Genomic DNA, 22,686 nt, shown 5'->3' on the forward strand with positions numbered 1-22,686 from the left:
CCACTAACAGGAACTAACCAGTATTCTTGCCTGAAGAATCCCATGGACAGAGGAGCTTGGCAGGCTGCAGTCCATAGGGGTGCAAAGAGTCAGACATGACCGAAGTGATTGAGCATGCATGCATCCACGTATGCACGTTCCAGTATTCAGAGTGCCCCTTAAATGAAATTAGACCAGTGTTTGAGCCAGTCCATACCCTGTAGCCAAGAGGAATAATTAAAGGAGTGGATGTTTTATTCTTTAGTGTTTAATAGAATACATAACAAGTCACATAATCAATGATTCATTACTTCACACACAGGGAGGAAAACAGTATCCAGTATTTCTGTTATACAACTGGTTGTGAACAGAGAGAACCAAAATTTCTAGAGTATTTAGATAGTTGAAGAAATTCTCACTTTAAGTTTGGGCATGTCTGAAAAGAACTTCGTCAGTTTTTAAAATATAGAAGGACTGTTCTTTCCTTGGCTTTCTGTTTTGTTAGAAAGTCTGGTAATTGTATGATGATTTTTATCCCCCTTTCTCCTTCAATCACTGAGGAAATGGCTCAGTGATTCATATCACTGAGCATATAACATGTTCAACAATTTCATAATCCCAGGTAACTCTGTGGGAATCTTACATCGTCTCCCAGATAAGAGTTTTTAAGATGCCCAGAAAAACTTAAATAACACGTAATTTATAACTTCAAAATTAACATCCATAATGGATATTTTAACCTTTGTCATTAAATGTCACAAATGCTGTTTGAGTGATCATAAATGAATTGTCATTTGTATTCAATAGTAATAGCAAAATTCACCTGCCTGTGAAGTCACAAAGACAGTTGTATAATAGTTTACATTACAATTATGTCCACATACCTCAAAACATGTTTAATTTTTTTTTAAAAACTTGGGGAAAAAAAAATCACAAAATGTCTAAGGTGACAAGAATTCTTGATCAACTAGTTCAGCTTCCTACCACATGAGATTATACTGTAATATAAATACTCTGGTTGAATTTCTTCCATCGAAGTTTCAAGGGTCCCAGTAGAGAATATTAATCTTCAAACATTAATCCTTTTAGTTGTTTTTTGTCCAAAATTGTGACAAAGAAAAGTTAACTTCAACATAGCATGTTTCTGGCTTTAGGAAGGCTTATTTTCGGTACCATAGCCACTGGAAACAGAAGAATATTTTATTTCTCAAGAGAGAGATTTAGGTCATCTAAGAAAACTAATTCAGTTTTTAAATGAGTTATAATAAGGAAAAACAGGGGAAAAAAATCCAAAGAATTTACTCTGGTAGGTTTAGAATAAAAACATTCAGTTTACAATAAAAAATTTAAGTCAATTGAGTAAAGTACTTATGATTTAGACTATAAAAGAAATTCTTAGGGAATTCAGCCCCAGTCAATACTTCTCTAAATACCTGCACTATCATTTAGCATTTTTCATGTGGAGTACAAAACTGTTTTTTGAGTATTAGATTAGACTTTACCATAATTTGAAAAGTAAAAAATTATCAAAGCTTCAACTTACATAGCTTTAATGTAGTAACATTACAAGGAAAAATCTAATAAAAATGGAAATGTGTCATGAGCACTGCCAGTTGCCCATTTTGTTTGAGAATTCAGATTATGCATTTCCCCAGAGAAGCAACAGGTTATATTATTTATACAGATCTGGTTTGAAAGAGAAGACAATTTGGGCTAGTATTAATACAAATTACTTTGCTATCAACATCAAAACCAAATAAAACACAAGAATAAGAATCGTATTGAAAGGGAAAAAAATTTAAGTTTCACACATTCAAGGGGTATTTTCCAAAACACATGTGAAAAATTAAAATGAACATGGATCACAGTTCTACATGTATTAAAAAACAGACAATTTGTCATACACTTGGTGCAAAAGCATTGGACATGGTACTTGTTTTTCTAACCACCAATGTCAACTATTCTTTTTCAAAAAGTTAAATTTGTTATTAAAATCTCAGTAGTATTTATGGACCAAATGGTAGTCGAGCCATTACATATGTAAATACATACTGCACTGAGTCAGATGAATGCAGTCATAATTTCTGAATAATTTATGACACCCTTCCAAGTTACTGAATGTCTTTGGAGGGCTTACTCACACGTACCCTCAGAATCTCATCCAACCTACAGATGACAGTCAACACTCCAGCCCGCGATGCAGACCACTAAGGGCCCTTCCATGGCTCAAAGCACATGGTGAATAAGAGACCCAAAAGGGCAGCGGCCAAGTCATCTTACTTCAGTTACAGTGTCCACCCAAGGGAAACTGAGTTTCCTACCTAGCCTTTACTTTGGGTTGAAGATAGAATTTTTCACGTATCGACTTCCAACTTTAGAGAGGACAGTCATCATATAAAAGAGGTCAGTTTACTGTCTCTAACGGCTCAATTCCCAGTTTTTCAGCTAATGGAAGAAGTAGGGGAGACCTGCAGGCCATCAGGGATGTCTGGAAGGAGTAAAGTTTTGCCAAGCAGTGGAACAGTCAACTCAAAGTTTTACAAGATTAACCTTTTTAGACTTGAGTAGCAGAGACAAAACTTGAGCAGCTTCCCGTGACTCCTGGAGTTGAGCAGATTTAACAAGGAAAATCAGAAGCTCAGAGTCTTGCCATGTGTCAGTGGCTTTGATCTGTCCCCAAGATGTTCTCAATTATATGCTTTCTGTTGCACAATACAGATGACCACATGGGGTACAGAAATCTCTGGGATACTCACTTTTGGCCAGCAGGTGACATTCCTAAATCATTTCAGGTTTGAAACAGGGGTATGTTCTAATGTGTTACCTAGTTCGAGAACGTGCTCAACACCAGCAAATATGACTTCCTGAATTTCTGTTTCTGCTTCCTTTAAAATTACAGTCTTTGTATATAAAGCTAACTTTACTTTTCTAAAAATGAACCTCCAGTGAAAACACCTCAAGTCCTTCTCTCCCTCAATAAAAAAAGAAAAGAATTAGTGGATTAAAAATACAGGTACCTTGGTTTACAAAGATAGTTAATCAACATATTAGAATACAACTGATAGCCAAGCAAAAAGAATGGAGCAAATGCAGCTTTATAATTATGCATTTTTTCCTAACCTAATTTCCCCATAGACAAAGATATAAGAAACTTATCAAAGCATGTTGCTTTAGTATATACACCATATGATGCAAGTTACTGGGGTAAATATAGGAAAGTTTATAGCATTTAGTAAATGAATTAAAAAACTAAATGATTCCTGTAAAATGTTTATATATGATATATACAGACTGGATCACATGAGACTAAGAATAAAACTGTTTCAATCCTTAACATCTGTTATGGACATATAGGAAGATACAGTACAAGATTCATTTTTAAAAAGAAGAAAAAAGTAGCGCTAATTTCAACACTGAAAAGACTCTTACAAAATCTTTTAAAAACATACTTCAGAGAATGATGCTGAAACAAATGAAAAAGGAAAGGCTTCTCTTAATCACAGAATATCCAAAGGAGCCCTCACAGCATGAAAGACAAGGATTCATTTCCCTTCACTTACAGTGTAGATAGGATATACAGTGGGGATTTATTCCATGGTAGAGTAAAGGTATAAGGCAACCAGGTCTCCTCCTGCTCCAGCTGCATTTACCTGGGACACCATTTTATTGCTCAGCTCACTTTGAAGTACTTATTTGCCTTCATTTAAAAATATTCCCACTTTCCAGTTATCTACAGATGGCAGCCCTCAGCATTTCTACTTCTCCGCAGCTCTGTCATTTGGAAAGACTCACCTTCACTTCAAACCCCCTGCATCAAAAGGGCATGTTCAGGTTTGCCCAGAAGTCAACACTGGCTGGGCTTGGAGAAAATAAGGATTTTTTAATAAGAAAACTAAATCCAAGTAACTCAAACATATTTTGCTCAAGGTAATAGATTTTAATATCAGGACTTATAATCAACAAGAAAATAAAAGTTCAAAAACTAAAACCCTACTGGGTAACTCTTTGGTTAGGTTATATAAGTATCAGCAACTTCTAAGTTTAGGACTCAAAACAGTTAGTTCAATCAACTGCCAGGTAAGAGGAGATCTGTGATTGATCTTTACAAAACGCTCTGCTTGTTTCTTGTGTACTATTTTGTTAATGTGCATGTGCTCAGACGGATGGTACAAACTTCCAACTGTCAAACAATAAATGAGTGTATCTGCTCCCCCCTTTCCCACCCCTCTTAACTTCCTTCCTCCCTCCCCACCCTACCCCCTAAATCTTAAGAGCTAAGGTACTACCGCGCCATTCACTGCAAGAATACGGGCTTTCCTAACACCCACGACGTGCGTGACCACCCAGCTCCGTCTGCAGTCACAGCAGTGCTTGGTGACCTGGGCTGTCATGCTCTCTTTCCCCTTCTTGCCAATAAAGGCTGTCATGTCAAGCTTCGGGCGCTGAGCCCAGGAGAAAGGGTGCCTCCTCAGGCAGGAGGGGAACTTCCTGCAAGTTTAAGCCACAGGCGAAGATCTTTAAATCGGCAGGGAAACCAGAGGCTCCTCCATAGCACGAGATTCTTCTCCAGTAACCTGTAACCTGTAACCGTTCAGAACTTTCTTCACGTGGAGTCACTGAACTGCCTCCGCACTGAACTCATTCCCGCTCCGGAGTCCTCCGTTCAGCCTTCTAAAACTCTACCTTTAAAGAAGGTCAAAAGACTGCGTAATGAATGACCTTTCGAAACTGAACTATTCCCAGAGTGCTACCAAGTCTCTTAAACCGCGAGTGAGTCATCAGGGCTTTGAGAAGATTTCAAGGAATCTTCTATACAAGTGGACAGGGTCCAATCAGGGTCGGGACAATTCAGTCATTCCCGGCTACTCGGTGACTTTGTGGCCACACTGCCCCACCCCCCACTGGATCCAGCCTGAAGGACAATTCGGGGGGAGGGCTGGTTTGGGGCCGGGGGCAGAGGAAACATGGGGTGGGGGGGGGGGGGTACGTCTGGGCTCTTTCAGTGGGGTCCGGAGAAGAAAAGAAGCCGAGAGGCTCTGCGGCTCCAGCCTGCAAAGTGAGGGGGCAGTGGGTCTACGGGAGGTGGGGCACGGGGGAACGCGAGAACGCGGTGGGTCGGAGGGGGAATCTAGAGTCCCCTCCAGGGCAAAAAGGACAGGACGGAACGGGCGCGCTGAGTCGCCAGGGGAGCGGGGAGCTCACTCCCTGCAGAAGACGTACTCGGTGTAGCTAGTCCAGATCTTGTCCTCGCTCTGGTCGGTGCTGCCGGCGAAGGCGCAGGTGCCCGTGGAGCTGCACGCCACCATGTGGAAGCCCGACTCGGACAGCTTGTCGAAGGCCTGCTCCAGGAAGTTGAACTTGAGGTAATAGCGCGAGGTGTAGCGCTCCGGGGGCCGGTCGGGGTCCCGGCTCTCGTTCAGGGTGTCCCCGAACACCTCCTTGGCCAGCGACGTCTTGCCGCACACCGTGATGCGCGCCACTCGCCGGAATTTGGCGTCTGCCTGCGCGTCCCGCCCGATCGTGTAGGAGCCGCGGTAGCCGATGGTGATGTAGCCCGAGCGCCGGCTGCCGTCCAACGACTGCGACGGCGTAAGCAGCGGGCCCGCCGCGCCCCCGGACGGGCTGCGGCTAGCCAGCTCCAGCGTGGGCGACGGCGCCCCGGCCGAGGCGCCCTCCTGCTGCTCCGGCTCGGCGGAGCCGAGCGGCAGCAGGTCGTCGCCCAGCGAGCCCTCCTTCTGCACCCCGCGCCGGGAGTGCGGCGGCGGCGGCCCGGGGCCGGGCTGCTGGGGCGCCCCGAGGCGGCGCACGAGCTCGGGCAGCTCGAAGTACTCGGCCTCGCGCTGCAGCCGGCTGCGCTCGGGGAAGTAGTCGGGCAGCACGAGCTGCAAGTCCCGCAGGTAATCCAAGATGTAGCGGAAGAGGAAGCCGTCGCGGTCCAGAAAGAAGCGGCCCTTGCTGTCCCGGGCTAGCTCTTGCGGCTGCTGCTGCGTGAACATGCGCCAGAGCAGCGAGTCGGGCACCGACACCACGGTGCAGCGCCGGGTCACATACACCTGGCCGCCCACGTTCAGCTCCACGATGTCGGGGAAGAGCGGCGGCTCCGCCGCGGACGACGAGGAGCCGCTGCCGCCGCCGCCGCCACCCCCGTTGGGTAATCCACGAGTGCTGTCGGCCAGAGCCATGGCCAAGAGGTGGCCGGGGCCGCCGCCGCCTTTCCCGGACGCTCGCTCAGCCCTGCACCCTGGCCGCCGCCGAGAGCCGCGCGGAGCCGAGCGCACGAGGCGAGCGCGCCGCTGTGCGCCCCCGCGAGCCCCGCTGCGCTCCGCCCGCCTCGCCCGCGCGCTCCAGGGGAGTGCCGGGTGGTTGCCGGCGCGCCGCTTAAGTAGAGCCGCCCGCCGGGGCGCCGCGGCGCGCAGGAGGCGGGGGCGGCTGCGGAGCGGCGGAGCCTCGCTCCCCGGGCGGGAGGGGGTGGTGGAGCGAGGAATCGATTTGCATCTTAAACGCTGACGCCGCGGCCGGCGGCTGACTCCACCCCGGCTCGCGCGCAGCCCGAGGGCCCCGACTTCCCTACTGCGCCGTCGCCCCGCACTCTAGCGCCTTCCCGCTCCCGCCCAACTTTCTTTCTCCTCCAAAGTGGAAGGTCCTGGGCCCGGCCCCTGGGGAAGACGAGCCTTCTTTGGAGGGGCAGTCCGGTACGCCTGCTCCTCTCCTAACTGCACCCGGGGACTGTGGAAGAAACACGTAAACTTTCAGGTTCCCCCAACCCGGGGCGTGGAAGTGCCTGGCCACCCCTCTCCCCCAGAAACTAGCCGCTTGAAACACTGGAACCGTGGCGCTGTAAACACACAGGTCGTCGCGTTGCTGAAAGTTCTAGAGAGAAACCAAAAAACCTGGAGAGGTGGTGGGGCCGCCCGGCCCGGAGGCAGCTAGATTTTGTTCGCGTGTACGAGTAACCTCGGGGGAAAAAAAAAAAATCCTGGAAACAAGAAGTTAACCTCGGTATCCTGCTCTCCTGTAATTTGTTTTCCGGGCCAAAAGGCAAACTCTTAAGAGACCTCAGAACTGGAGGAAACGGGCTGAAATGGCAAAGAGGGGGACTTCGGGGCACGTTCCCTTCTGGGTGGCCGTCGCGGTCTCCTCCCCGCTTGCCCTCCCCTTCGAGGCCAGGTTGAAGAGGTGTACCAGGTGAGGCCTAAGAGAAAGCCCCGTCTCCGGGGCCCTCTCAGCACTGGGTGAATGGCTGTATGCACTCGGCTATTTTGAAGACCTAAGGGAATTTAGAAAACCTACCTTTCAAACCCTGCGTCTTTATTCTCGCAAAGGTCCTTGCGCCCCTGCTCTCCGTCGAGCCTGGGTCATTCCCTTCAGCCCTTTCCGAGTTCCCTCTAGTCTCAAGGCCTTGTGCATTTGAAGGCCTTCTCTGGACCTCATTTGGTCTTGTAACTCCTGCGCCCTTCACATTGCAGCACACAGGTCTCCTCCTCCGGGAAGCCTTCCTTGACTTCTCAGGCGAGTGGGCCTCGGGTGGCTCCTTCCATGTACCCTAAGGCCAAACACAATATGAAATTTCGCATTTCTGAGTGATTATCAGATTTCTGACTTTGGCAGATAAAGTGCTCCTGAGCACTGCAGAAAAAGGACAGAAGAGAGGCTAGTGAAGGAGGTGTTCTTTTTGTTGTTCAGTGGCTAGGTGATGTCAGGTTCTTTGTGACGTCATGGACTGTAGCACTGCCAGGCTCCTCTGTCCTTCACTATCTCCCAGTGCTCAAACGTATGTCCATTGTGTTGTAATGCTATCTAACCATCTCCTCCTCTGCCGTCCCCTTCTTCTCCTGCCTTCAGTCTTTCCTAGCATCAGGGTCTTTTCCAATGAGCCGGCTCTGCATCAGATGGCCAAAGTATAAGAGCTTCAACTTCAGCATCAGTCCTTCCTGTAAATATTCAGGGTTGATTTCTTTTAGGATTGATTGGTTTGATCTCCTCACAGTTCAAGGGACTTTCAAGAGTCTTCTCCAACACCACAGTTTGAAAGCATCAGTTCTTCAGCGCTTAGCCTTCTTTATGGTCCAGCTCTCACATCCATACATGACTACTGGAAAAACCATAGCTTTGACTACATAGACCTTTGTTGGCAAATCATGAAGTCAGTGGGTATTTGTTGTGCACCAGCTGTTTGGCCACAGCAGGTAGAAGAATGCAAGGTTGAATACGCTCCAAAGAGCTTTCGATGTAGCTGGGTAGGCCAGAGTTAGAAGTCTGAGCAGTTTATCAGATCAGTGTAAAGCACAGACTGTCAATCAGTATAAATCAGGCAAGATCTTTGTTCTTGATTATAATGTTTCCCTTTTGTGTAACTACCCAATGAGCTTTACAGTCTCCTCACGGACAAGTGTCATTTTTACTTTGAAATGTTTATGTCTGCTGAACAATTATATCATTCATGTCAGTGTGCTGAAGTAAGATCAAGCCCCAAATCAGCGCACTTAATTGCAAGGACAGATTCTGATACTGAATATATTTGACCACTCTCTTTTTGTTTGTTCTTGGGTATAAATAATAGCTGACACAGAAGTTCCAAGTAAGTTCCAATGCTGATTTTCTAGGCGGCTGTGCTCTTTATTAAATCAGTGTCAAAGCCCTAAAGAAACCAGTCTCTTTTTTGTAAATCCAAGAAAAGCCTTCTTTGTATCAATTCTGTACATATTTTTGTATCATTTCTTTGTTCCTCATCCTATCAGCAAATCCTGTCAGTTCTGCCCTCAGAATTCTTCCAGACTATTAATGTTTCACCACCTCCCAGCCACCACCTGGGACCAAGTCGCCCACTGGACTCCTAACTGCCTCCACCTTTGCCTCCTACAGTCTTTTATCACCAGAACCAAAAGAGGGATCCTATTTTAACTAAGTCAGATCATGTCACTGTCCAGAGCCCCTCACTGGCTTTTCATCGCACCAAAGAGTAAGAATCAAAGTCCTTTTATTGCTTACAATACTCCACTAGATCAAAGCTGCCCCACTAGGACCTCTCAGACCAGCATGCGTGCTAAGCTTGAGTCGTGTCCCACTCTTTGTGACTCCTCCAGGCTCCTCCATCCATGGGATTCTCCAGGCAAGAATACTGGAGTGGGTTGCTATGCCCTCCTCCAGGGATCTTTAGACCCAGGGATATAAGCTGGGTGTCTTATGTCTCCTGCTTTGGCAGTTGGGATCTTTACCTCTAGCACCACCTGGGCAACCCTCTCAGAACCCTTGCCACTTTCCCATGAACTCTTGCTTTAACCTGGTGGCTCAGATGGTAAAGAATCTGCCTGCAATGCAGGAGACCCAGGTTGAAGTAGGAAATGGTAAACCACTCCAGTATTCTTGCCTGGAAAATTCCATGGACTGAGGAGGCTGGTGGGCTGCAGTCCATGGGGTCACAAAGAGTTGGACACCACTTAAGCAACTTAGCACACACAAGCGGCTACACTTTCTTTTCTTGCTTGCTTTAACCAGGTTACCCTCTGCTCCCCCTACTGTTGGCTCAGGACCTTTGCACTTCCTGCTCTTTTTCCCTTCTTATCTTCCTCATCTTGTTCAGGTGTCTGCCTTCTCATCTTCTGCAGGTCTCTGCAGCCAGACCTTCCTTTGATCACCCCCACTTAAGCTGCACAACCCCACCCAGGCAGAATCATGTACCCTGCTTTATTTGTTTGCTGTTTGTTTCCCTACATTAGAATATAAAGTCCAAGAGATTAAAAACTGGGATTTGCTTGATTCAGCACCACATCCCCAGTGCCTGGAACAGAACTGGCATATAATAGACATTGGATAACTAAGTGTTTCTCACTTGTTTATACCACCAATGTTTATTAAAGGTCTGCTACTATGTTCGAGACAACATGTTTAAAAAAATGATCTCTGCTGTCTGGGAGCTTACAGACCTGTGAGGGAGGCATAAGTAAATAGATGAGTATATCTACTTTAGGTAGCAATAAATGCCATGAAAAAATTAAAATGTGAAATGAGATAGAGGGACTGGTTGGTGAAATAAGTTCTGGGATACTACAGTACATAGTATGTATAGGAGAATATACATATGTATATGTGAAGAGCCAACTCATTGGAAAAGACCCTGATGCTGGGAAAGGTTGAGGGAAGGAGGAGAAGGGGGCGGCAAAGGATGAGATGGTTGGATGACATGATCGAATCCATGGATATGAGTTTGAGCAAACTCTGGAGATAGTGAAGGACAGGCAAGAGAGGCGTGCTGCAGTCCATGTGGTCACAAAGAGTGGGACATGACTGACTGACTGAACACCACCACTGTATACAGACCGGCTGGGAGCCTCTCCAGGAGAGTGGCATTTGAGCTGAATAATAAGAGAGACAGCTGTAGGAAGTTCTGAGGGAAGGGCATTCCAGGCAGAGGGCAGAGCAAGGGAAAGGAGTCTGGGTTAGGAAAGAGATTGGTATGTTTCACAGTGGAAGCTTGTCTGCTGTATCATCTTCATGTATCTTGTGATCGCCAGAGTACAGGACAGGCTCACATGTGAGCAATACTGTATATGCCCAGAAATCTTCGTTCTCCGTCACTTCACATATTCGTCTGCCAGAGACTGGCCCACTGCACGAAGTCATTGGGATTTCCTTACAGAAGTCTTGGTTGTGCATGAGAGGAATAATAATGAATGAAACGGGTGATGCCAGACTGAAGGAATAATTTTCTGGTTAATTTTGTAATGGTCTGTTTCCTGCCTACTGGTTGGTGTCATGAAATTCAAGAGGAAATAAAATAGGGAACTTTAATGCTGGGACTTAATGGGCTGGGTGTTTACAGAGGAGGGGAGGGCCATAACTCTTTAGGCTCTTCAGTAGATTAAATATGCTTAATTGTCAGAGGTTAGGGAAGTTCAGACGGTAAGAATCTGCCTGCAATGCAGGAGACCTGGGTTCAGCCCCTGGGTTGGGAAGATCCCCTGGAGAAGGGAATGGCTACCCATTTCAGTATTCATGCCTGGAGAATTCCATGGACAGAGGAGCCTGATGGGCTACAGTCCATGGGGTTGCAAAGAGTCGGACACGATTGAGCGACTAACACTTTGGCTTTTCAAGGGTAGATTTGGGAAGCCACTAGCTCTGCAGCTCGTCTCAATCCAGTTTCTAGTGATGGATGCATTGATGGTGATTGTTCCTTTCCAAGTGATTGTGTACTTTCCTATATAAGAGACGGAGCTCTGTCCTTTCATTCTGAAATGGAGGGTATTGGCTACATCCTTGTACCTCCTTTCTCATCTGAGTTGTATCTCTTCCCCACCTATTGCCTTTTCTTCCAACCAGCTTCCCACCCCCAATGCACACAGTAAATATTCTGCACACCAAAGAGTTAAGAAAAGAATGAAGAAGATTAAGAGAAATGTAAAGTTAAAAGGGGAGGAAGAACTGGGGTGAAATGAAGTGAGTGCCTCTGAGGACTGAATAAATGTAATATATGTGAAAACGATCTGTAAGCTGTAAAGCACCATTCAAGTGTCAGAATCAGGATTTTCTACTGCCTATCAAGATTGACAGGTCTACTCAATAAATACTGAATGAATAAATGAATGGCAGAAACATGAAAATGAATGCTGTGAGGAAAGAGGGGAAGAGACAGAATCAGAAATTGTCCCAAACAAATGTTTAGCTCGTTCATCATCTTCCCGATATACGTGAATCTTATCTGTACACAGGCTTTAAAAATTGACTTTTTTGTATACAGGGAGAGAAAAGAATGAGATTTGGAGAGATTAAATATCATTAAGCTTAAGTGAACCAGGGGATAAAATGATCTCAATAAATAACTGGTAAAAGGTATGCCAATAACTAATTTTAAAAAAGAGAGTGAAAATGTTCTGTGAGGAACACTGCCGAAATATTAGGTTGAGACAGTAGAGAAAATCACAATATCGTGATTATATGTTTTATACCTGAGAACAAGAGAAACAAAAAATAATTTGGAAATTTTTTAATTTTCATTTTTTTGGTATCCTTATAGACAGTTTGGAAGCTTTTCTAGGAAATAAGTAATAATATGATAGCATTTATATAGTACTTACTATGTGCCAGCCCTGTTGATAGAACTATATGTGTATTAGTACATTTAATCCTCACAATAACTCTATGGAGTTGGTACTATTACCGCCTGATTTTTAAAAGATCATGAGTGCAAATAAGTGGTGGAACTGGGATTTGAACCCAGACAGTCTAACTTTAGAATCTGTGCTTTTAAACAATGCATGTGTATATAACTGTATATATATAAACACATCTATGAGTGCTTTATATGTAGGAAAGAAATAGGTTCTATGATTCTCCCACTTTACAGATGATGAACCCAAGGCAAAGAGAGGTTAGGTAATGTGACCAAGATAATGCAGCCATTTAGCCTTGCTCAGAACAAGAATGGAGTTCTTTTTTTTTTTTAATGATTTTATTTATTTATTTGTGGCTACGCTGGGTCTTCGTCACTGTACGTAGGTTTTCTCTAGTTGTGGCGAGCAGGGGGGTTACTCTCTAGCTTTGGTGCACAGGCTTCTCATTGTGGTGTCTTCTCTTGTTTCATAGCATGGGCTCTAGGGTGCGCGGGCTTCAGTAGTTGCAGCTTCCAGGCTCTAGGACTTAGTCGTTAAGGTGCACCGACTTTATTGCTTTGCAGCATGTCATATCTTCTGGGGCCAGGGTTCAAGCCTATGTTGGCAGACAGAATCCTTACCACTAAGCCACCATGGAAGCCCAGGAATGGTATTCTAATGTCCATGGGCTTCTGATCTACAGCAGAGGTCCCCAACCCTGGGAGTTGTGGACAAGTACAGGTCTGTGGTCTGTTAGGAACCAGATCACACAGCAGGAGGTGAGTGGCTGGCAAACAGGCAAAGCTTCATCTGCATTTACAGCTCTCCCCATCACTTGTATTACCCATCTGAGCTTCACCTCCTGTCAGGTCAGTGGTGGCATTAGATTTTTGTAGGGGTGCAAGCCCTCTTGTGAACTGTGCATGGGAGGGATCTCGGTTGCTCACTCCTTATGAGAATCTAATGCCTGAGGATATGAGGTGGAGCTAAGGTGGTGATGCTGGCACTGGGGAACAGCTGCCACTGAGTCCCATCACCCCTGGAGTCAACCGTTCAGTTACAGGGAAACATCCGGGCTCCCACTGATTCTGCATTATGATGAGTTGTATAATTGTTGCCTTATATATCACAATGTAATACTAATAGAAATGAAGGGCACAATAAATGTAATGGGCTTGAATCATCCTGAAACCATCCCCCTCCCCAGTCCATGGAAACATTATCTCCCACAAAACTGGCACCTGGTGCCAAAAATGTTGGGGACCACTGATTTACAGGATCGGTAACCAGAACCTCAAAGTAGCTGCTGAGAAAGAACTAGGAATTAGGAAGGAGTTCAACCCCTGGCTCTCATTTCTCCTTCTATCAATGGCTCTCATTTCTACTTCTATCAAGTAGGAATCTGCAGGGACACACTGAGCCCACAGACAGAATGGACACACTCTTGTCCTACTCGTCACCCCACTGAGTCCTACACATGATAAGTATGATTTTATTTCTGGCTCTATGAAATATCGTTATGGTTTGCAAAGAACCAGATTTATAGTATGTTTAGTCAGTCTTATTCTGATCTCATTTACTCTGGACAAGGATAAAGTGAGTACATGGAAACTGTTGAGATCTAGGTTCTAGTATTCAAAAGCAAGTAGTATCCACGGCTCTTCTGGGGCTTGTAAAATTGAACAAACGTATTCTACTTGTGGTGTTAGATGTTAAACTGAGCACAAAAATAACTGGACCTCACACACATGGGTGATGCTGGAATTACCATCACTGATGTTTCATATGAATCTGTAAGGCTTTGGTTTCAAATTGTGACATGAAACTTACAGGTTAATTATAAATGAGCTGCCACATCCTGTTCTAGTGCTTCACTCTCTTGAGGGCTTTCCTATCATCATGATGATCACAATTTCAGGAGGTGTTATTCAACAGCGTCACACATGAAGAAAAGAAGCTGGGAAAGGTTAGGTGACTGACGTTGCTCTCGGGTATGCAAATGGTGCCTTTCAGGAAGCTGGGATGCAGTGCTGGGATGCAAATGGATGCTTCCTGACTCCACATACAGTGCTCTTCAAACCCCTTAGCAGCCTTATCAAATCTACTCCATGTAATACCCCCAATGAAGGCTGGCATTCAAACTAATCACCTTGAGGACTCTAGGCTTCTTTGAGAGATGTCTGAATCACCCACCATTTTTAGCATAACTGTTTAGGAATTTTCTTCAGGACTAGTTTACACAAGAACCTTATTTCATTAATTTACACTGATGCCAAATTTGGGGGTTGATTACTTCTTACAAGGCTGTGATACAGAGCACAACACTGCAGGACACACCTACATGCCTGAGAATAATTAGGACAAAGCCAGTTTTCATGAGTGTGAAACTAAGGCAATGAGTATCAGGTATTCACCTTTTGACATTGGGTTTTAAAGATCTTATCTCTGCAATTCACTTGTCTGCTGAATAGCACTGAGTTTAGGTTACTCAGAAAGAAGAAAGGCTGACTCAACTTCCAAGACTTTAATATGTGGTTCCAGAAAGTCTGCATGTTTCCCTGTGAGGCTTGGACAAGAAGACAAGCGAGACCATAATGGGCAACTACTTGTGTAATTGTAAGATCATTTCTTTGATATAACTAAGGGGGGAAAACACCTTTCTCCAGTTTGCTTTCCAGAAATATGTGTAATATTTCACAGTAGGGAAATGGCCTCAAACTATGCTAAGCTTTGTTTAATTAATTTGTTTATGCATTGGCTATGCTGGGTCTTCGTTGCTGCACATGGGTTTTCTCTAGTTGCAGAGAGTGGGGGCTACGCTTCCTTGTGGTGCTCGGGCTTGTTATCAGAAAGACAGTGGCAGCCACATCCCCCAGTGCCAGCATCACCACCTCAGCAGTGTTGGCTTCTCTCGTTGCAGAGCACAGGCTTTAGACACGAGGGCTTCAGTAGTTGCAGCACATGGGCTCAATAGTTCTGGCTCGAAGGCTGTACAGCGTGGGCATGAGCTTAGTTGCTTCACGGCATGTGGAATCTTCCTGGACCAGGGATCAAACCCACGTCCCCTGCACTAGCAGGCAGATTCTTATCTACTGCACCACCAGGGAAGTCCTTATGCTAAACTTTAAATTTATATTACTTAATATGATTTGTATTTAGAAAATAGGTCTCTTTTCCTACAGTAAAGCATAGATGAGAAAATTATACGCTTTGGAGTTGGATGAACTTGTACTCTTCTTCTGGCCTTGTTACATAAAATCCAAGATATGGAGTGAAGTTATTTAAATATTCTGAACTTTAAACCTTTATCTTACAATGGAGCAAAAACACCTACTTCATCAGACTCTTGTGAAATTAAATGAGATGAGGGAAAGCATTTCACTGCACACTCTCCAGCACATAATGGACACATCATAAACATAAGTTTTTTTCTGCCTCCACCCTCCCCCCTGTTTCCATTGACTTCTATAACCCAGTTTCTTGTCGAGTATGCTTTCTTTGCTCTCTTCCTAGTTTCTTTTCTCTTTTCTTGGATGACATCTCTTGGGTACTATCTATAATGGACTAGGGTCAATGACATTTCATCTGCAGTGCCTCGTTCTTTCCAATAGTCAGTCATTTCTCACAAAATTTACTATTTGGTTGGAAGATGTAGTCAAAATCTAGACAGCTTGGAACTCTCCATTTCAGAGCTTATTTCTCATCCCAGTATTTGCGTCTCAAGTGACAATTATCAACACAGCTTATTTTTGCTGTTGTTTAGTCGCTGAGTCATGTCCAGCTCTTTTGTGACCCCACGGACTGCAGCCCACCAGGCTCCTCTGTTTGTGGGATTTCCCAGGCAAGTATACTGGAATGGGTAGCCATTCCTTCTCCAGGAATGAATTCATTCCCAGGAATTCAACCAGTGTCTCCTTCATTGCAGGCAGATTCTTTACCGCTGAGCTACCAAGGAAGCCCAGCTTAATTTTATCTCTAACTGGAAGTCCAGCCATTGGCAACACCTGGGAGATAAAGTCTAGGTAGAATTAGGCAGAAGTGATATAAGTAGGGGCCTTAAAAAAAAATTTCAGATGTCACTAGAATTCTATGAAGGTAATTTCCTCCAGGAATTGAGGAAGATCCAAGACTAAAGAGGGTAGAGTAGTAAGAATGCCATCTCAGAGGGCAACTGTGGTGTTTCCCCACAGTTTCCAGGTTGGGATGAGGCAAGAGAAAGACACACATGCAGACTGCATCACTGTAGCAGATATTACCAGAAGAAATATCAACAGGGCAGGGGATGTTTAGCTCCTCTTTATGTTGTATTCAACTTCCCTTCAAGTATTTATGAAGTAACAGTATGTGTCCAGTTACTCAGTCCTGTCTGACTCTTTGCAACCCAGGCTTCTCTGTCCATGGGATCTCCCAGGCAAGAATACTAGAGTGGAATGCCATTTCCTCCTCCAGAGGATCTTCCTAACATAGGGATCGAACCCGTATCTCTTCCGTCTCCTGCATTGGCAAGTGGATTCTTTACCACTAACGCCACTTGCGAAGCCCTATGAAGTAACTGCCATGTGCCTAAGCTTCCTGGAAGTCAAGGATGACCCATAATCTATGAGGAAGTATGAAATATCAAAACAAGTGGCCAGTACTGGCCAGAGCCATCGGGAGTTCCATATGTCACATGTCACATCATAGGGAGGGACGTTAACTTCCTTATTGGTCAGTTTTCTCTGAAGAAACAGAACCAACAGGATAGAGATAGTTGTATATAGTTATAGCTATATCTATTAAATGATAGATATAAAAGAGAGAGGTTGATTAATTTTAAAGAATTGGCTTGCATAATTATGGGGGTTGGTAAGTCTGATGTCTGTAGGACAAACCAGCTGGCTGCAAATTCAGGCAAGAGTTGAAGTTGAGGTCTTAAAATCTGTAGGGCAGGCAGGGAGGCTGGCAGGCAGGAGTTCTATGCTACATTGACATGGAATTCCTTCTTCTCTGGGATATCTCAGTTTTTTTTTTTTTTGGTTCTTATGGGCTTTAGCTGACTGCATGAGGCCCATCTGCATCATCAAGGATAATCTACTTAAAGCTAACTAATTGTAAGTATTGATATTAATCATGTCTCCAAGAATATCTTTGCAACATCTAGACTAGTGTTTGAACAGCTGGGCACCATAGTCTAGCTAAATTGACACATAAAATTAACCATCATAACTTCCAAACAGCATTTTATTGGAAGTGAAACTTAACTTCTTCTGAGAAAAGATGCCTGTTCATTAGCAAGAAGCCATCGTTTCATAAGCTATAAAGAACTGATACTCCCCTCATGTTTAGTGTAAGAGCCTGTGTGGTTACAAGTTTAGTCTTCTTAGTCCCCCTGTACTTATGATAAAGTTTTAGACAGCCTTGTGGAGTCCATGATGTTTTTAACAGAGGAGCTATAGTAGTTGCACTCTCAGCTTCCACTCCAGGGGTTGGAAGAGATCCTCTGCTGTATATAAACTAGGTGTTTATGTTACACTGGCATCAGGGACATAAGAGAAGACATAAATAGAGACTATCTTCACTCATTAATGAAGATATTCTTTATTAATTAATCTACAATGTATCATTTATGAATGATTCTGTTAAAAAGACATGAAACAATCATAGAAGAAGAAAGCATTTTGTAACTAAACTGACAATGCCTGCATTCCCTCCAAAACTCACCTTTCCCTCCCCCTACAGCTATCTTCCTCAATGGCACAGCAGGTAAAAAATCTGCCTGCAATGCAGGAGACACAGAAGACTCGGATTCAATCCCTGGGTCAAGAAGATCCCCTGGAGGAGGAAATAGCAACCCACTCCAGCACTCTTGCTTGAAAAATCCCATGAACAAAGGAGCCTGACGGGCTACAGGCAGTGGGATCACTAAACAGTCACACGTGACTGGGCACTCACATGGCATAGTACCCATGGACCTTTCTATGTCTTCCATCTCTAGGCTCTATATGGACAGCATGTCAAAGGATTGATCTTTTCTACTCATAAAGGAGACAATCAAATGTTCTGCTTTCCAAGGAGAGAGAAAAGATGGTTCCCAGAATATAGACACTAGAAAACTTAACATTCCTCCCGTTAACAACTCCAGAATGGATGATTAAGTAAACCGGTTTTGAGCTTTTGAGAGAGAGAGAGAGAACTGCCTTCTGGAGACAGTATGAATGCGCCCTGAGTAAGTCAGGTCAAACAAAACGTTTGCCCTTCCTGGATGGCATTGTTAATCTCATGAAGTTTGGTGATACTGTAGACACAGTATATTATAATTTTGCAAGGATTTCACAGCTCATTCACGATATGTTTTTGGACAATTTAGAGAAGTGTAAGCTGGATAATAGTCCCAATTAGATGGACACATTGTTGATAAGACAGGTCTATTTAAAAATTGTCGATGAATGGAACCATGTCAAACTGAAGAAAAAAGCTAGAAATAAGATTCTGTTTTAGCTCTTAACTACTGAATTTTTATTTTATCAACAATGAAATTAATCAAAATTAAATAAACCAAAATAAAAATTAAATGCATGTGTAGAATCATACTAGCAAAATTTATAGATGACCCAGATCTTAGTGGGCTAGCCAATCCAACAGATAGGGAAAGGACATTCAAAATCATCCATATGGGCTTCAGTAACAAAAAGAAACAAACGAGAGGATATAATAAGGATAAATGTAAAGTCACAGAGCTGATTAAAATGCAGCTTAGCAGAAGTTCATGTGAAAAATTATCTGGGACTCGGCATCAACTGCAAGTTCAAGAAGCCAGTAAGATTGTATGCCTGTAACACACACATGCACACACACTCAAATACAATAGCTTTTAAAGGTTGGAAAGGACCTTAGAAATTATTCAAGTCAGACCTCTCATGTTGCAGAGAAAAGCTGAGCATACAATAATAAAAACACAGTAACTGACAGTAAAACTACATCTGGTATTTACGTAGGTTTTATTATAGACATCTTTTTCCTTAGAGTTACTTCACTGTGGTCTTGATTTGTGTGTCTCTGATGATTAATGATTCTGAGTATCTTTTCATATACTTCTTGGCCATCTGCATGTCTTCTTTGGAGAAAAATCTATTCAATTCCTTTGCACACTTTTTAGATGGGTTATTTGTGGGGTTTTTTTGCTCTTGAAGTAAATAAATTTCTCATATATTTTGGATATTAACCTCTTATCAGATATATGATTTACCAATATTTTCTTCCTTTGTGTTGGTTGTCTTTTAATTTTGATGACTTTTTCCTTGGCTGTGCAGAAGTTTTTATTTTGATGTACTCCTGTTTGTCTATTTTTGCTTTTATTGCCTAAATGTTCATTGACAGATTAAGAAAAGATGGTGTGTGTGTGTGTGTGTGTGTGTGTGTATGTATATAATGGAATATTATTCAGGTTTAAAAAAGAGGGAAATCATGCCGTTTGGGGGGAAACATGGATGAGCCTGGAGGACACTAGACTAAGTGAAATAAGCCAGACACAGAAGGACAAATACTACATAATATTACCTAAATAAGGAATCTAAAATAGTTAAACCCACAGAAGCAGAGAGCAGAATGTATTTCCCAGGGGCTGGGAGGAGGGAGGAACAGGGAGGTATTAGTCAAATGGTACAGTGTTTTGGTTGTTAAATGATGAGATGATGTCCTGAAGATCTACAGCACAACATAGTACCTATAGTTCACGACACTGTATTGTGTACTTAAAATTTTGATAAAAGGGTAAGTCTTATGTTAAGTGTTCTTATCACAAATGAGAATAGCAATAAGTAAAGAAAAAGTGTTATTTTAATAGGCAAGAGTATATTTTCACAGAGTATAAACAAGGTTGTGAGAAATCTACAAACAACATAGCAGATATAAAATGACAAGAGGTTTTTTTTTTAATTATTTTAGCCTAAAATACAGTAGAATAGCATAGAAGGAAGTATTATTAGAGGCAGCATGGCAGCTGTAGTCTTTCCAAAACTAAAGGGCAAAACTGGAAGCTACAGATATATGTTATTAAAAGGAAAAGTTCAAGTTTAGCTTAAGAAAAACCTTTGAACAACTAGTGCCACCCACTGATCAGAAAAACCACTTCAACAAAAACTGGGTTCGCATTCCTCCTGTAGATCTAAGCTATGGACCACTAAAGACGGGGAACAGAGAAGGGATGCATGATGCAAGAAGCTGTACTAGGTGATCTCTACTTTCTAAGATTCTACAATTTCAGAGCACAACAGGTGCTGTTTCTTTCCAACCTTTGTCTCCCATTTTCAGGATCTACACTTTCTATTCAGTTTTACTTTACACCTAAAACTTTTCTAGTGCTCACTTCAGATGCACATATGCTAAACAAACACTGGAACAAGAGGAGAAGATTAGCATAGCTCCTTCGCAAACATGACATGCAAATTTATGAGGTATCCCATGTTTGGGGGAGATTAGCAGATACAAATTACTATATATCAAATAGATAAACAACAAGGTCCTACTGTATAACACAGGGATCTATATTCAATATCTTGTAATAAACCATAATGGAAAAAAGATTATGTGTATGTATATATTTATATATATATATATATATATATATATATATATCTGATTCACCTTGCTGTACACCAGATACTAGCATAAAATTATAAATCAACTACACTTCAATTAAAATAATATATTCCTTTACCCAGCAATTTCACTTCTAGAAACCCAACATGAAGAAATATTGGCCCATGTGCAAAAAGATATACATACAATGATAACTGTTTGTAAAAGCAAAACCATAAGGGGTTGAGGAATTCATACATGTATATCGAGTAGAGAATAACTAAATTATGAAATAACAGAAAAAAGAAACAAAATCTATTATTAATATTTTTTTCAAATGGAACAGTCAAAATTTCATCACCTTCTGATTATTTACCCTTGGGTGCCCCCAAAATGATCTACCACCCTGCATTCATAATCGTTTACAAATATCTCATCCATTTGCTGTTGTTCAGTCACTAAGTCACGTCCAACTCTTTGTGGCCCCATGGACTGTAGCATGCCAGGCTTCCCTGAGCTTCATAATTGCTTACAAATTTCTCATCCATAGAGATACTAAAAATAGAAAGAAATAGCTTTCATTTATCTCAGGAATAGTCCCAATGAGTGACACTATCACAACTGGAATTTTAACTTAATCCTCCCCTATTTAATATAAAACCAGGTGTCAGTATACCCCAAGGACAGTGGATAGTTCTTCCATGGTCAGGAATTTTACACATATTTGGAGTATCTGATCCCTTTCGCTGAAACAATCTTCATCACCCTTTACCATCAGGCGTGAGTGCCTATCACGCATAAGGCACTGTGTATTGAGTTCCAGGTCTGCAGTTCTGTCTAAGGCAGGCAGATTTCCTGTCCCCAGCAAAGAATGCAGACAGAACACAAGCTAATTTTACAATAAATAGACAACTCTATGTTTATCATATTCATAACATGTGCTCAACAAATACTGGTCAAATGAATGAATGAACTCAACTGATTAAAAATATAACCTGGACTTAATTAAAAATTTCCTTTATACCACCTAGAAAGAGTTTACTAAATAGTAAGAATATTATAGAATAATGGATGCATATTCAACTTCCTTAAAATTGAACATCTTTTAAAAACATTGGAAAAGCCACTTATTTGATAAGCTTCAAATAAGCTGTATTTTTTATTCAGTATTATTCCTGTGTTATACACAACTTCAACCTACCAAACAATTATCCCTGAATGCTGTGTCAGAGCACTTTAGAAAAGCTAAATATATACTAGCATGTGTTAGGTATTTAAATATTCTGATCAAACCTTCAGATATTCAATCCAGAAAATTAGTGAGCAACTCTTCTTTTTGGGGGGGTCCTGTTAGCAGGATAAGGCAATAACAATGCATCCTTCACAGAAGCATCAAAAGGCATATGTTTTCTTCCCCCAGCTTTTCCCAGCTACTCAGGTGAAGCTGAGAGTTGGATTTACCCAGGGAGGAAGTTGAAGGTATAGCCAAGGGAGGGATTAAAATGATGAAATAAATCCAACCTGTTCAAAGAGGGAAATGAGGCCATGAGTAGGGCCTGCTGAAAATAGCACTTAACAGACATGGGATTACTCTTCAATATTCTTTTCTCCTCAAAGGAGGAGTTCAGGGAGCCAACAGAGCATATAATGGGGTTTCCAACCAAGAGGGAATAAAGGGAAGATCGTTTCCCACCTTTTGCCTTTACAGTCTCCCAGCATCTCTTTAGCCTCCTTTTCTAACATCACGTGTCTGAAGCCCACAGCTCTGAGTCCACCATGAGAGCAAAGCCTTTCCAGCTTCTCCTGCATTAATCAATATTCCTTCCACTGAAGTTCTCTTTTGACCTTCAAAAGTATTAATAACCTTTGTTGGTGACTTGCACTCTTGCTTGTGTGAAAGAGGTTGGACTGCCAGGTTTGATCATTATGTTGTTTCTCTTTATTTCTGTCTGGCTGAAAACTAATGTCCTATTTCCAAAGTTAGAATGAAAAGTAGATGCTTATTCCTATGATCAAAATAGGATCTTCACAGGGAATCTCAATGCAACAGATTTGTGTACAT

General features: G+C 42.8%; 2 protein-coding genes and 1 non-coding gene across 3 annotated transcripts in view; 1 reads left to right on the plus strand and 2 right to left on the minus strand.

Annotated features, from left to right (window-relative positions):
* Window positions 1-216: 216 nt before the first annotated feature.
* KCTD12 (potassium channel tetramerization domain containing 12) lies at window positions 217-6,297 on the minus strand. The gene has a single exon (XM_061133744.1). The coding sequence runs from the start codon at window positions 6,159-6,161 to the stop codon at window positions 5,178-5,180; it is 984 nt and encodes a 327-aa protein (XP_060989727.1). The 5' UTR covers window positions 6,162-6,297; the 3' UTR covers window positions 217-5,177.
* A 6,358-nt stretch (window positions 6,298-12,655) lies between these two features.
* LOC133049239 (glutamine amidotransferase-like class 1 domain-containing protein 3, mitochondrial) overlaps window positions 12,656-22,686 on the minus strand; it is an 84,315-nt gene continuing 74,284 nt past the window's right edge. Inside the window, exon 2 of the transcript XR_009691249.1 lies at window positions 12,656-12,684. The gene's annotated coding sequence lies outside the window, so the exon portion shown is untranslated. The remainder of the gene's footprint in view (window positions 12,685-22,686) is intronic.
* On the plus strand, window positions 20,410-20,515 carry LOC133049808 (U6 spliceosomal RNA). The gene has a single exon (XR_009691484.1). It is a non-coding gene; the product is annotated as a U6 spliceosomal RNA (small nuclear RNA).

This window comes from Dama dama, chromosome 30 (assembly GCF_033118175.1).
Source record: "Dama dama isolate Ldn47 chromosome 30, ASM3311817v1, whole genome shotgun sequence".
NCBI lineage: Eukaryota > Metazoa > Chordata > Mammalia > Artiodactyla > Cervidae > Dama > Dama dama.

Bases quoted from the DNA above. Each gene is read 5' to 3' on its own strand.
- KCTD12 (XM_061133744.1), bottom strand. From the start codon at position 6,161: ATGGCTCTGGCCGACAGCACTCGTGGATTACCCAACGGGGGTGGCGGC.